This window comes from Corythoichthys intestinalis, chromosome 19 (assembly GCF_030265065.1).
Source record: "Corythoichthys intestinalis isolate RoL2023-P3 chromosome 19, ASM3026506v1, whole genome shotgun sequence".
Lineage (NCBI taxonomy): Eukaryota > Metazoa > Chordata > Actinopteri > Syngnathiformes > Syngnathidae > Corythoichthys > Corythoichthys intestinalis.
Window position 1 is genome coordinate 12,111,762 of NC_080413.1, and position 15,571 is coordinate 12,127,332.

General features: G+C 39.3%; 1 protein-coding gene across 3 annotated transcripts in view; it reads right to left on the minus strand.

The window, feature by feature from the left end:
• mthfd1l (methylenetetrahydrofolate dehydrogenase (NADP+ dependent) 1 like) overlaps positions 1-15,571 on the minus strand; it is a 92,638-nt gene that overhangs the window by 63,584 nt on the left and 13,483 nt on the right. For all 3 annotated transcript variants that reach the window (XR_009061550.1, XM_057823480.1, XM_057823479.1), the window contains exons 5-13: positions 14,148-14,272; positions 13,858-13,958; positions 13,650-13,786; positions 13,460-13,571; positions 11,834-11,895; positions 11,667-11,764; positions 10,085-10,258; positions 9,874-10,010; positions 3,800-3,846 (exon numbers count right to left, since the gene is read on the minus strand). Coding sequence is in view for 2 of the 3 variants with exons in the window: in XM_057823480.1 (XP_057679463.1) it covers positions 3,800-3,846; positions 9,874-10,010; positions 10,085-10,258; positions 11,667-11,764; positions 11,834-11,895; positions 13,460-13,571; positions 13,650-13,786; positions 13,858-13,958; positions 14,148-14,272 (993 nt within the window). In the remaining variant the exon portion in view is untranslated. The remainder of the gene's footprint in view (positions 1-3,799; positions 3,847-9,873; positions 10,011-10,084; positions 10,259-11,666; positions 11,765-11,833; positions 11,896-13,459; positions 13,572-13,649; positions 13,787-13,857; positions 13,959-14,147; positions 14,273-15,571) is intronic.

Sequence of the window (15,571 nt, forward strand, 5' to 3'; positions counted from 1 at the left end):
GATGAGATGTGGCTGGGTCTTTCAGCATGACAATGATCCCAAACACACAGCCAGGGCAACAAAGGAGTGGCTTCGTAAGAAGCATTTCAAGATCCTGGAGTGGCCTAGCCAGTCTCCAGGTCTCAACCCCATAGAAAATCAGCGGAGGGAATTGAAAGTCCGTGTTGCTCAACGACAGCCCCAAAACATCACTGCTCTAGAGGAGATCCGCATGGAGGAATGGGCCAAAATACCAGCAACAGTGTGTGAAAAGCTTGTGAAGAGTTACAGAAAACGTTTGGCCTCCGTTATTGCCAACAAAGGGTACATAACAAAGTATTGAGATGAGCTTTTGGCCTCCGTTATTGCCAACAAAGGGTACATAACAAAGTATTGAGATGAACTTTTGGTATTGACCAAATACTTATTTTCCACCATGATTTGCAAATACATTCTTTAAAAATCAAACAATGTGATTTTCAGTTTTTTTTTTTTTTCCACATTGTCTCTCATGGTTGAGGTTTACCCATGTTGACAATTACAGGACTCGCTGATATTTTCAAGTGGGAGAACTTGCACAATTAGTGGTTGACTAAATACTTATTTGCCCCACTGCATACTGCGATATTTAAACTAAATGAATTTTACCAGATGACTTGAATAGCTCAAAGACACAAATGTGTTAATCATCGTTAAACTTGGTACTCAGTCTAAGGCGTGCTGTAGCAACTCATTCATTGTGTAAGTGAGAGGCTGTTCTCGGCAGCTTGAGCGTCAAAGCAACAAAAAAAACCAAAAAAAAAACTTTTTTTTTTCGGTATCGGATCGGGACTTGGAATTGGCAGATTCTCAAAATCGGGTGACTTGGATGCAAAAATATGCGATTGGGACATCCCTAGTCTTCATATAATACCGTTTAATCCAGGCTAAGAGAGTTCTGTGAACAATGAAGATTGGTGAATATAAAAGGGATCCAGGAAGCCATGTCTGCACACTTGCTGCACTTATGGACAAAATTTTACATTAAAAAAAAGAGAAAAAAAAAAAAATCTCCCGTCCTGCAATGGGTCTATTGCACATGCGCGCACATTGCAATGGCGATGTTCAAACGATATATTGTGCAGGCCTACTATGTATTAATGCTGTCGGGTGATTGAAAATTTTAATCGCGTTTTTGCATAGTTAACTCATGCTTAACTCACCTTTTTGTAATAATATTACAAAAAGGTTTATTTAGGTTTGTTTATATCATATAAACAAAAAAAATCTTTGATTTCTGTCCTATTATTTTGTCAAAATTTAATACTAGTGCCGTCAAGCGATTAAAAGCACGCAGTCCATAGTTAACTTGCAATTAATCGCATTTTGTTTTCATTTTTTTAAATGCAAAAATGATTATATAGTTCAAGCTTTCAATGTATACCCATTAGCACAGTAATGCCCCTTTCCCACTGAAACTAGTGGGTCAACGTGCGTTTTTTCCAAGACGATGCAACCCACTAGCAATTGGCATTTGGCACCTTTCCCCTTGACAAAAAAAAAAAGACGTCTTTTTTTTTTTTTCACCTGTCTAACCTCCCACCCCTCCTCAGCCGTGCGTGAAGTTACGTGACATCACCACGTAAGATGAACGTCTACAAGTGCGACCGAATTCATTCAGTTCAAGGAAGTAAACAATGCAGAGCAACATGGAAGCCTCCTTTCCATTTGTGTTCTGTTTTCGTGCTTTTTACTGCCCTCAAAATGGGCGAAATGCAGCAAAGGATCAACACTCTGCTTGTGCTGAGGCAACGTAGGCGACGTGAATTCTTCTTCTTCTACTAGCTTTGTTGTTAGCATCGACGTAACTACAGTTGTGGGGCGTGTTAAATGGGCGGCGACTGGCACGTTGTTATGACGCATCACGTAAGAGCCTACGTCATCACGTAGATTAGGGTGTTGACTGTTGACCCGGGGTTTTGCTTTCACACTGCATGACGATCAGAGCCGAGGTGATTTTAACGCGGGTCGCTTGGCGGGTTGATTGACACGGGTCGAGTCGGGTCGCTGCACCTTTCCCACTGCCGCCAAAAGCTGATTGTTAGTGGGTTGACATGGGTTTTTTGGCCAGTGGGAAAGGGGTATAATTGACAGATGTGCTTACCTTGCATAATTTAAATTTAAGCCTTATTAGAAACAAGAGTTTGGCTACTTTTGTAAAGATGAATTAAACACTCATTTTCCCCGTGCGTGGAGCGCAAACCGCCCGGAGCCCGCGTGTTGGAAGTTCTCGTGATGCTCTAAAAACATCCACATCTTTCATCCACAAGTTAATTCACAGTCCATCTCCGCATTGCAGCTCAATAAATGATAATAAATTTCAAAATCCACCTCAGAGTGCCACATTTTGGGCTAAAAAAGCCAAAGTGACTTTGCGCCCGACACAGGATTGACAGCCTTAAAGGTGGTTTGCGTTAACTCCTTTATTAACATGTTAGCAGACAGCATTACTATGTACCATAATTTTCGGACAATAAGGCGCACCTGACTAAGCCGCCACCCACCAAATTTGACACGAAAACGGCATTTGTTCATAGATAAGCTGCACTGGACTATTTGCCACATCTGTCCTCGCTGTATTATGCGATATTTATTATTTACACCAAGAAATATTAACCGGAACACTTCATTTGACAGCGGCATCATGCAACTGTCGTAAGACCAAATGAACCAACATGAACTGCTTCATTGCCTTAAGAAACTTAATTTGTCTATCACTGGTCTATTGGGCAGACAGTCAACCTCTACTGCCACCTGCTGTCAACGCTGTTTTTGTCCAACATGCATCCTAGCATGCATTGCAGCGCTACAGGCGTAAATAACAACCAAAATTCCTATTCTGTGATAACCATTTCTTCAGATACTGTTCCTGCTCTTTAATTAATTGCTAGTTACGGTATTTGGTAACACTTTATTTGACAGTGGCGCCATAAGACTGTCATTAGACAATTAGACATAATTATGACATGACACTGTCATGAGGATTAACAAATGCTTATAACAGTTATTTAGTTTTATCCGGCAAATTATCTCACTTTTGAATGGATGTAAAAGATCCAAACTGGACATAAATGGAGTTAGTGACATAATTTGCCGGATGACACTTAATGACATAAGCATTCAGTAATGCCCATGATACAGTGAAAAAAATAACTGGTGGATTTACTTGATAAAATCATTGTAACAATTTGTACTTACTTTTATGAAGTGAATTTTACTGCTTGCAATATTAAATTCAGTTTACAAGCAGTAAAATTTACTTCATAAAAGTGCAAATTGCTACAATGATTTTATCAAGTATATCCACCAGTTATTTTACTGCTTGCAACATTAAGTTCAGTTCACAAGCAGTATAATTTACTTAATAAAAGTAACTGCAAATTGTTACAATGATTTTATCAAGTAAATCTACCAGTTTTTTTTTTCCCAGTGTAGTGTCATGTCATAATTATGGCAGTATTTTGACAAGACTTATGATGCCTCGGCAAAAAAAAAAAAAAGTGTTACCTATTAACCTAAATAAATCAACAAATACGCCGCACTGGACGATAAGCAGCAGTATTCAAAATTAAGGAAAAAAGTAGCGGCTTATAGTCCCAAAATTACGGTGTATATTTTTTTCATTTAATTTGAACAGTCCATTTTCTTTATTTTGCATCGTTTCTCTTGGCTGAACTGCTTCTAGATTATCTTAGTTGAATGACTAGAACTTTGAAGATGATTCGTTCACAATCTTTTCAAGTTCTTTCGTTTTTAAGGCAAGCACTAGGCTGCGTCTTACCTCCTCCATTGGGATGACCTGGGCATAGCCACCTCCTGCAGCTCCCCCTAGACACAAAGAAGGAGTAGCACAGTCAGAGGCAGACAAGAGACAAGAACACAAAGGAGTAATACTGCGCGCTGGACTCTGAATGAACTGTCCCTTGCATGACGCAAAAGGCATTAGTATAAGAAATGATAGCATCATGCTGACATGAGAAACAAAAACTTGATACGGTCCCAACTGGCAAATGACTGTGGAGTGTTTTGTCCGAAACACAACAATGCCTTTTTGTTTTTACATCAGATGATACCAGTCGTTGAAATTAGAGTAAATAATATAAAATTGAAATAACATGATTATTTGAATCGTTATCAAACTTTTGTTTAGGCTAAGTGAATATTTTGGTTAACAAAAAAAACAAAACATTAACCACATGAAAGGGATCCACAGATAGAAAGGCTTGTAGTTCTTAAAAGAAAAACCTTATGATGAGTTAAAATAATTTGATATTGAAACCCCTTTTGATGTTTTCCTTTTTTATGCAATTTGTAAAATTAGTTTAACTAGTAGGTCGCCAATATTGATGTCGCAGGGCGGTGACGTCACATGGTTAAGCTGCCGGGCTCCCAGAGTATGATAACTCTAGCGACATAAACATGTCATCTGTTCAATCCTTTCAATCTGAACCAGAGAGGAACATCAATGAGCATGACAGCACTGTCGATATTTCACAAAACGAGCAGCAAAAGCAAAATGAACAGGAAAGACGGGATGAGACGAGACGAGAGTAGCTGTGTTCTGCCAAAATATGCTACACTGGCGAAACGTCTACAAGAGGTGAATTTGACCCCAAAGGACTACCGTGCGCTTTCAGCTTGATTTGTTTCGATGCATACAGACAGAACATACTGAAGATGCCTTAAGAAAACACTTAAACGTAGTAATATCAAATAAGGGCGGTTTAAATATGCTATGCGACTAATTTTGTCAACAGATCAACAATCTGCTTTAAAGCTACCACAACAAAACACAATGCTTAAAAGTATGAGAGGGAAACACATGCAATAAAACTACTTTGAGGCAATGAAAAGGTAATTAAAGACTCGAGAAAAACTCAAATAGTAAGTAGTTGCCGCTTTTAACTAGGATTTGGAATCCCTGGCATGAAGCCGATTCGATATGTATCTAGATACACAGGTTACGATTCGATTAAAAAAACGATACATTTTTAAGGCCGAGCGATTCGATACGATTTGATACAGTGTAAGAACGATACGGTTCGATAGAGTGAAAACGATACGATAGTAAATATTTGTTGTGTGTGTTTGCACGGTATTTTAAACATATAAAAATACCACATTTCTAAAATAGCAAAATTAAACAACAAAATTTCATACCAATGTTATGTTTTGTTTTTATGAAAAAAAAAAAAAGGCTTACTATATGACCGTCATTTTGTTGGATGGGATTGATAATAAAATAAAACTGCAGTAATTCAATTAATGTATTTTCTGGTGTTTTTAACACAATAGTTAAGTAATTTAAGTGCAAACTTTCAACGTAAACATCTTACAAACAAAAAATATGAATTATATGCAGCAGCTCTAGAAAAAAAAAAAGAATTAAACCTGCTAGTGTTATCATAAATAAATAATAAATTATGCTTTATGACTTGTATAATTGGGGGAATAAAAACATGGCATTTTAGACAGACCTGGTCAATAATCATTACTTTAACCTAATACACAGCAAAGTCATTCACTCATGCCTGTGCTTCATTTTTTTATTCCTCATCACTGTCCATATCTTTTTTGAAGGGCAGATTTTTCTTGAGGAAGATCAACTAATCCACATGTTCATGTTTAAGTAGACTGCGTTTCGTGTAAACAATATGCCGCCCTTTCCCACGTTGTACTGGGTTATTTTTCAGGGGTAAAAACTCACGATCTCTGTACCGCTCCACACTTCTCACTAGCTCTGTCCCATGCGAACAGATCTGGCTGCCTTCGTCACTTCAAAGTCCAACTTTTGTTTTCCTGGGTCCGTTGAAAATCAATCGCTGCACATCGCTGGCGTGGTGCGCAAACTGTCCATTGTTTTAGCATGTTGCTTCGTTGCCACACTAGTTTCGTTTTGGGCTGTGAAGAAAATGCTACGGAGCGTGCGTTACAGTGCTTTCGTTAGCTCTCGCGTTGTTATGACATGCCCGTGACGATCGGGTAATGACGGCGACTAGTAGCGGTTCTGCCGAAATGCATGGGAAGTTGAGGCAACCACGACCGTGTGTAGTGCTTGTCCATATTATATCATGCATGCGGTCTCGTAAAGTAAAAGCTAAATTATTATCAAAATAAGCAATGCATTGAACTAGACATTAGAAGCTGATTCTTGTGCTCGCTATAGCCGAATTCTATCTCTACTATCGGTTCATTGAATATTTAATGGCTAATTACTGTCGAATGGTAACTTTACTATAGATACATCTGTATCTCTCACCTGTAAAACCGGATATCCGGTCGTATCGGTTTATTGTTCTCAAGCTTACTTTTAACCGGTGTGCGCACGTGTTCGACTTCTCGCCGCGTAGAAAGAACTGCAGTAAACCGGTAGTATTCGTCTAGTGACAGTGACAAACTACGTCATCACACCGAGCCTACAATGCGCGCATAAAAAATGGCCCCCTCCGTAGGTCAAAACATGTAGTAAATATTATAGATTTTTAAATGAATGGCAATATTTAATGTGTTTCTGATAACATATTTCGTAAAAGGGAACAATTGTGGCTTATTAGAGCCTATAAGTCTATTAGTCCAGGGTTCCCTTTAATAACTGGTGTGCACATACCAAATGAATATCGTCATTATTTTGGATAATGTAGACAATAATTTCAAACTTATTAATTATTTTTCTTTAAATATATACAGTATATATACACAGTGGGGCAAATAAGTATTTAGTCAACCACCAATCGTGCAAGTTCTCTTACTTGTAAAGATTAGAGAGACCTGTAATTGGCAACATGGGTAAACCTCAACCATGAGAGACAGAATGTGGAAAAAAAACAAACAGAAACAGACGTTGCCGTTGAATAGGGTTGTGGGTCTTACCAAATGCGCTACTGCCCTCCAGTGGCCAGTTTTATTGCTTTAAAATGGATTTTCAGCTTTGTGCTTTGGAGCTAAATTGAATCACGACCCAGAGATGTCTTTTTTGGGGGAAAAAAAACCTAAAAGACGTATAAATTCGTCTTTGGGACACTGAAACAATTAAAAATAGAATGTATTTAAACGTTTTTGGGAGCAAAGGAGTTAAGCTCTTTTCAGTTTTTCCCATCCAAAAACAGCCGTTTCAGTCTAAATTTGTCATGCCTGCGAGTTTTTTCCATACAAGGCGTGCACAATGGCAGTACACACGCCACTTACACATGCTGGATAGTTTACATATTATTACTAGGCTACTACAAAGACGGCATTCTATTTCACCTACAGTGTGTGTTGGAGTTTTTGTATTGGAAATAAAAGAGCCCGTGTATTATAATGCACTACCCTGCGGCTAAACAGCACAATGACACACAAACACATTTGAAAACTAAAAGGTTCAATAAGCCTCGGTTTAACGCCCCCTTTTCACAAATAGCGCCACTGCCATTAGCACTGGTCACTTCCTCATCATTCGGAAACATTCTTGAATCACTTCCTTTTCAGTAACCTAAAATCAACAGGAAGTGGACCATAAATGCCCCGAAAGGAAAAGGAAGTGACCAAAAATCATTAGGAAATTACTTAAAATGGCCCTAAATTAATTCATTGCCTGGCATTGGCTGCCACTGACAGCCACAGATGTCCAACCCGTTTGAAATGGGAGGGTTTGCAGCGAATGAACATTAACCCTCCAACTTCAAATGGAATGAACGTCTACTTGTGATACACCCATTCCAATTCACAGAAGGATGAATAACTAAATGGCATGATAGCTCATTGTAGAGCTGTCCTGACTAGTCGACGTAGTCGATGCCATCGATGACGTAAATGCGTCGACGAGCACACCATCCCGCCGACGGTTAAAAAAGGGTTAAAAATATATATGCGTGAAAGGTTGAAAATGGCAGACGCTCTGGATTCAAGCGGGAAAAGCGGCACAAAGCCCCCCTAAAAAAAACATACCAGGTTGACCAAAGCACGGACTTATTTCAACGAAATAAAGGAGAATACACTGTCGTGTGCAGTCCCTGCAATGCCAAGCTTGCATACCACGGCAGCACGTCGACTTTGAATAAACACCTAAAGCGCCGTCACCCAGGTATAATTTTGGAAGACGACAGGAAACAATAAGCTGGCGGATCGTGAGTCCATATAACGACATTTTTTGATTGAAGTTGCCTTTATGTGGGTCGTACGGCAGAGTATTAGGGGCTAAAGTCGGGCTAATGTAGCCTGAATAAGCAGCTACGTACTTTATGTAGCGCGTTGCTTCCTCCGTTAAAATCAACAATATTAAAAGAATCTTGTTAGAGATGTCCCGATCGATCGGGATGCCGATCGATCGGGTCCGATCACGTCATTTTCAAAGTATCGGAATCGGCAAAAAAATATCGGACATGTGTTTTTTAATTATATATATATTTTTTTGCTAAATCGTTTTCTAATTGTATTTAATGTTAGACATAATGTGTTACTCTTCCAGAGTCTTTAGATTAAGCTTAAGGTAGGGTTATCAAATTTATCGCGTTAACGACGAGAATTAATATTTTCTTACATTTATCACGTTACAATATTTTACGCAATTAATGCATGCGCTGCACGACCCACTCACGCATTGTCGCGTTCAATCTATAATGGCGACGTTTTACCCATACAGTATATAGAGCTAAAAGGCAGCGTAAAATGAGTAGAGTGAATTTTGGCAGCCTATGGAGCCTTTTTTTTAAATGGCTAAAGCCTTACAATCGGAAGAAAGGTAGTAGTTGATCTTTTTCTTAACACCCTATGTTATTTCCCAACGCAGAGAAGATATATCAATTGGTACCACGACACACAGTCATGGTTGCATTTCCCATCATGCATTTGGGCAGAAGTTAAATGGCTATAGTATCATTTACTGAAAGCTCAACAAATACACTAGATGGCAATATTTAGTCACAATATACAAAGTCACAAGTGTTTCTATCCGTGGATCCCTCTCACAGAAAGAATGTTAATAATGTAAATGCCATCTTGAGGATTTATTGTCATAATAAACAAATACAGTACTTATGTACTGTATGTTGAATGTATATATTCGTCCGAGTTTTATTCATTGTTTTCTTAATGCATTGCCAAAATGTATATTATCGGGAAAAATTATCGGGAATGATTGGAATTGAATCGGGAGCAAAAAAAAAAAAAAAGCAATCTGATCGGGAAATATCGGGATCGGCAGATACTCAAACTAAAACGATTGGGATCGGGAGCAAAAAAAACATGATCGGAACAACCCTAAATCTTGTGCTTTAAAATCAGTTTTACAAAAATGCCATCAGCGTTTGACCTCATTGTTTGCGATTTATCATTTTTATTATTATTCATGTGTTTATTTGGACTTTAATAAAGAATTTAAGTGTTCCAAAAATATTTTGTGAATTGATAATAGTCAACAAAAAATGTAATTGCAAGATTAAAAAAGTCTGCATACTAATTGGGAGAAAAATAATCGTTTGAGACAGCCCTGGCTCATTGGCTGCCAATGATAGTTCTAGACGCAGAGTTTTTTTGACAGTCAAAATGGATTGGACATCTAGCGCTGTCAGTGGCACTCACCACGACCATGTTTTGGTTTTGGGGGCATTTACAGGTCACTTCCTGTTTACCTTGAGACACTTAGTATTCTTTTGGGGACATTCCCTGGGTCATTCCTTGTTTAGTAACCCAAAATCAACAGGACGTGACCCAGAAATGCCCCAAAAATCAACAGGAAGTGACCAAAAATCATTAATTTCCTGACCAATGTATCAATAATTGTTGTATAGCCATATCGTGAGATCGTTATCGTGAGCCTTGTATCACAAATTGTATCGTGAGCTACCCAGAGGTTCCCACCCCTAGTCTTGACCTTACCTTTAACCCCAAAGGTGGGTCCCTGAGACGGTTGTCGTAAACATGCGAAAGAGTTGAGCTTTAGGTGAGCAGACAGGGCCTGGACTAAGCCGATGGTCACGGTGCTCTTCCCTTCGCCAAGCGGGGTCGGAGTTATACTAACGAAAACAGACATCTTCAGCTTCTCATTTTGCGACTTTCAAGAGGATCGAAAATTCTGAGAAAAGCTCACCCTGCCACCAGGACATATTTGCCGTCAGGCTGTGCTTGAAGGCGGTCTAACAAGGATAGGCGAACCTTTGCTTTGCTCCTGCCGTAAGCTTCAAGCTCTTCTGGCAACAGACCAATCTCCTCCGCCAGCAGCTCCACCGCTTTGGGTGTCTGAGCTCGAGAAATCTCGATGTCACTGCCAAACATCAAAGACAAGTTAAACATTCAAATACCGGTAATTTAATTCTACAGGGAGTAATTCCCCTTAAAAAAAAGCTCATCATGTACAGTGGGACAAATAAGTATTTAGTCAACCACTAATTGTGCAAGTTCTCCCACTGAAAATATTAAAGAGGCCTGTAATTGTCAACATGGGTAAACCTCAACCATGAGAGACACTGTGGAAAAAATAAACTGAAAATCACAGTTTGAGTTTTAAAGAATGTTTTTGCAAATCATGGTGGAAAATAAGTATTTGGTCAATACCAAAAGTTCATCTCAATACTTTGTTATGTACCCTTTGTTGGCAATAACGGAGGCCAAACGTTTTCTGTAACTCTTCACTCAAAATCTCTCGATACTTGGCCCCATTCATTCTTTCCTTTACACAGATCAGTCGTCCTGGTACCTTTGCAGAAAAAAAGCCCCAAAGCATGATGTTTCCACCCCCATGCTACACAGTGGGTATGGTGTTCTTCGGATGCAATTCAGTATTCTTTCTCCTCCAAACACGAGAACCTGTGTTTCTACCAAAATTTTCCTATTTTAGGTTTCATTTGACCATAACACATTCACCCAGTCCTCTTCTGGATCATCCAAATGCTCTCTAGCGAACAGCAGACGGGCCTGGACGTGTACTGGCTTCAGCAGGGGGACACGTCCGGCAGTGCAGGATTTGAGTCCATGGCGGCGTATTGTGTTACTGATAGTAGCCTTTGTTACTGTGATCCCAGCTCTCTGTAGGTCATTCACTAGGTCCCCCCGTGTGGTTCTTGGATTTTCGCTCACCGTTCTTGTTATCATTTTGACGCCACGGGGTGAGATCTTGCATGGAGCCCCAGATCGAGGGAGATTATCAGTGGTCTTGTATGTCTTCCATTTTCTAATAATTGCTCCCAAAGTTGATTTCTTTACACCGAGCGTTTTACCTATTGCAGATTTAGTCTTCCCAGCCTGGTGCAGGTCTACAATTTTGTCTCTGGTTTCCTTCGACAGCTCTTTGGTCTTGGCCATAGTGGAGTTTGGAGGGTGACTGACTGAAGCCTGTGGACAGGTGTCTTTTATACTGATAATGAGTTAGAACAGGTGCGATTAATACAGGTAACGAGTGGAGCCTCGTTAGACCTCATTAGAAGAAGTTAGACCTCTTTGACAGCCAGAAGTCTTGCTTGTTTGTAGGTGACCAAATACTTATTTTCCACTCTAATTTGGAAATAAATTCTTGAAAAATCAAACAATGTGATTTTCTGTTTTTTTTTTCCCCACATTCTGTCTCTCATGGTTGAGGTTTACCCATGTTGACAATTACAGACCTCTCTAATCTTTTCAAGTAGGAGAACTTGCACAATTGGTGGTTGACTAAATACTTATTTGCCCCATTGTACCTTGGTACAGGTGTCAGAGGCTGGAGTTTGAGGCTGCGAAGTCGCCAGGGTCGATACTGCTGCTCCTGGAGCTTCTGACTGCTGCTGTGCACCACATTCTGGTACGAAAAACAAAAAGCCACCATCAAGTAAGAATACAACGCTCAACCTTGACGAAATGGCTTTACCTGTATTCTGTACGCTGCAGTGAGATACGCCAAGTCGGACTTTGAGGACACCCCAGAATCATCTGAAAATAAACAAATTGAATGTAATGAAATGTAACTGGTTGTTAGTGTTATTTCTGCCACACATTTGCTGGCTAAGGAATCTGACTTCAAGCTAAACTAAGACAGGTAAACATACTGTACATCTCTCAGTGGATTGAGAAGATACTCATCATTTTGCACTTATTGACCAAATGCTACAGAACGGTTTATTTAATTTTTCGTTTGCTGGCAAAGTTTGATTACAGTTATTTCCTAATCCTTTTGATTTGCATTAACCACAACCAATAAGCAGGAATTTGAATTTGGTAAAAAGTATTTGACTTTCGGTTACCGGTACTTCTATTTGTCTTTCTGGCTGCCATTTTGCCTTTTCACCATTTGGTCTAATAAAGCAACAAATGTTGCCCTCTAGTGTGCAGCAAAATAAATTCTATTTTGCACATGCAGGCTGCAAACACCATAGGACAACTTATAGTGCACATACTCATGAACTCCTTTTTCTAGTTCTGAATCTTCCTTCTCCTCCAAATATGACGCAAACATAATGGCTGTATGTCACATACTCCACATTATGTGTCGACAATATAGTTCGAAAAATCCACACTTGAACCAGAATCGCTGAAAAACACTTCCTCCTCCATTACGCTCCATGCTAAATCCGCTAAAATCAGTCATTGTCTGACATCATCACCAAGATGGAGGCACCAGAGCGCTACAATGACAGGAGGAGCTAAACGGCAGATTTAAAGACGCATTTCTCGTCATCTATGCTTTGACAAATTGTTGTATATAGTTGAATCGTCTCAAAATAGGATTTTAACTCCAATGATAATGCTATTAAAGATTTTTTTGTCATTTTATATGCACTTTAAGTGATCAATTCAATACATAAAACGTGTATACAGGTATAGATAGATATTCATGGTATAAAAACAACCCAACCAGAATCTAATGATTGATAAAATACCGTATTGGCCCGAATATAAGACGGCCCTGATTATAAGACGACCCCCTCTTTTTCCAGACTCAAAGACTTTTTGAACACCAAATTAATTTTTATACAGAAAATAATTAGAGTGCATCCGAAACAAATGATTATAACAATATATTTGAGAGAAAAAGCATGTTATTTTGCCTCATTCAAATCTTAATATCTCAACATTTAAATATGTAAACTAAAGTGCAATCACATTTGTAAATGAATGGCTTCTGGTTTTTGAAATGTAAATAAACCAATCTATTGTGATAAAACAACAAAATTGCAATAACTGCATTAACCATCAAAGTGAAGTCTAACTGTAACGGTAGTCTTGAAACAAATCTTAATGAGGAAAAACATTGCAATAAAATAATGCAAACTGGTTAAACTTGAGAGTAGCTGAGAGCTGTCATGACAGAACATCACTTCGATAATATCTGGCGCCATCTAGCGTCGTGAATGGGTATAACGTCTAGATCGCGAATATAGCCGACCCCCTCTTTTTAAGTCTTATTTCAATGCAAAAACAGTCTTATATCCGGGCCACTACGGTAGTTTTCTTTTGGTCTGCAACCCAGTGCTTGGATCCCACTTTTTTACAATACCTGTGTCTATGTTGGGATGCCAGCGGATCACTGCAGCCCCTGGCCTGATCCAGGTAGAGGGAATGTCAAGATCCTCTTCACCAAGTAGGACAACGGCATCAGCCTCCATCACCTGGTAAAATGATTACCATGTTTAACATCACGTGCTATAAAACCACATTCTTTTGAGGAACAAAAGCTCTCAAGTGACCTGTCTCTGCAGGTTCTTGAAATTGGAATGACTTCTGAGAGCGGCCATTCCACTTCTTTCCAGTTGGCACTGCAAGGCCACACCAAGGGGTCCTTCAGCACCGATCATTAATACGGTTCTTCCTTCTATAGGAGAGTCTAAAGCAAAATGTTAACACTGCTGAACTGAAATCAGTCGTTAAACTCCTACTCCCAAAGGATAAACTTACCATGTTTTTGCAACAGATCCATTACAGCGCTTGCGACAGGCGGCACAAAGCCACCGTTGAGTTTACCTTGTACCAGACGACTCATGTTTAAATATGTTATCCTATCATACAACATGGAGAGAAGCCACATGCATCTTATCAGTCTGAGCAACAGACAAAACTATAATCAGATTTCCCTAAGTTTATTTAGCCATTGGGCAAATCTAGCATTGTGTTGTTAGGAAATGATATACTGTATAAATGTGCGTAAATTCTTTTCGCATGAATTTGAACATTTCTCTAGTATTTACCCATCTATATCCTTCTCGGGTTTGAGCGTGTCAAGCAATCGGCTGGAAAGCGAAGAAGGTGGGAGATGGAGGAAGATGCCGTGCACCCTGGGGTCCTCGTTCAGCTTCAACACCTCTTCCACAATCTATTAATGTGGAAAAAGAAAACAAGTGACGCAACGTGTGATAACAGTTGGGGGCCTGTACAGATTTAACAGACGATGGTTATGTTTACATGCAGCCAATATTTGGGTTAAGAACAGTGCTGCAACGATTAATCGATTAACTTGAGTAATTCGATTAGAAAAAAAGCGTTGAATCAAATTTTGCTGCTGAGAGTACTCGTTTCATTAAAGTGGCGTTGTAGTGGTTTGAAAGTGTTTGCATTTGGTTTTGCATTGATTTGGGTGGATACACTGCCCTCTAGTGGCAGGAGTGAATATTAATCATTTAACATTATCATTTAATGTGAATCCAGCTGCTCCCTGTTAAGACCAACGTAAGCTAACATTATTTTCATTTATTTGTAATTTAATTTATAGGTATATTTGGCCGATTTTCTGTTGAACCATGTGTTTGAACGATTTGTTAAGAGCATTGCAAAAAATAATAATAAAAAAAGTTAGCATTTTATAGCATTTAACTCATTTGCTCCCAAAAACGTATAAATATGTTCTATTTTTAATTGTTTCAGTGTCCCAAAGAATACATCTTTTACCTTTTCTTTCTTTTTTTCATAAAAGACCGGGTCCTGATTCGACTGACCTCTAAAGCACAAAGCTGAAAATCAATTTTAAACCAATAAAACTGGCCACTGGAGGGCAGTAGCGCATTTGGTAAGACCCGCAACCCAATTCAACAGCAACGAACGGCCGGGCGGCACGGTCGGAGCGCTGGCGGAAGAATGCCAGGGGGCAGACAACCGAGCAGAACAACCGAGAGGACGCCCTGGATGCCAGGCACTGGACGATCGAGCAGAACGACTGGGGCCACCAGTGCAGCGGGCTCGCTGAGCAGACCCCACAGAGACAAAAAAATTTAAAAATCCATCTTTATGAGACAGGCAACGATGAGGGAAAAGTTTACCCGGCGGACGCAGGGACAACAGCGTCATCTCGGCGATAACAGCGTCATCTCTCAGTTAGTCAAGTGTAAATAAATTGTTACTTTGCTATCAAGAGCTATATTTGTATTGTTCTTTATGATATTTTGTAAAATGAAAACATTATTCAGATGTTTGGGATGTAACTAAAGCAAAAAATAGCTGTGTTAAAGTCAAAATTACGTTTGAAATGTATGCTTTCATAAAAAGCTCAATTTCTCCGTTTTTTTTCATCAGAAATTGGAAAATTGCTCAATCTAAGCTATTTTCTAATCTAATCTAGTCGAGTCTAATCTTTCTTTTGGCGGGTTCCATGTTTATATAGCAATGCAACAGAGCAAAA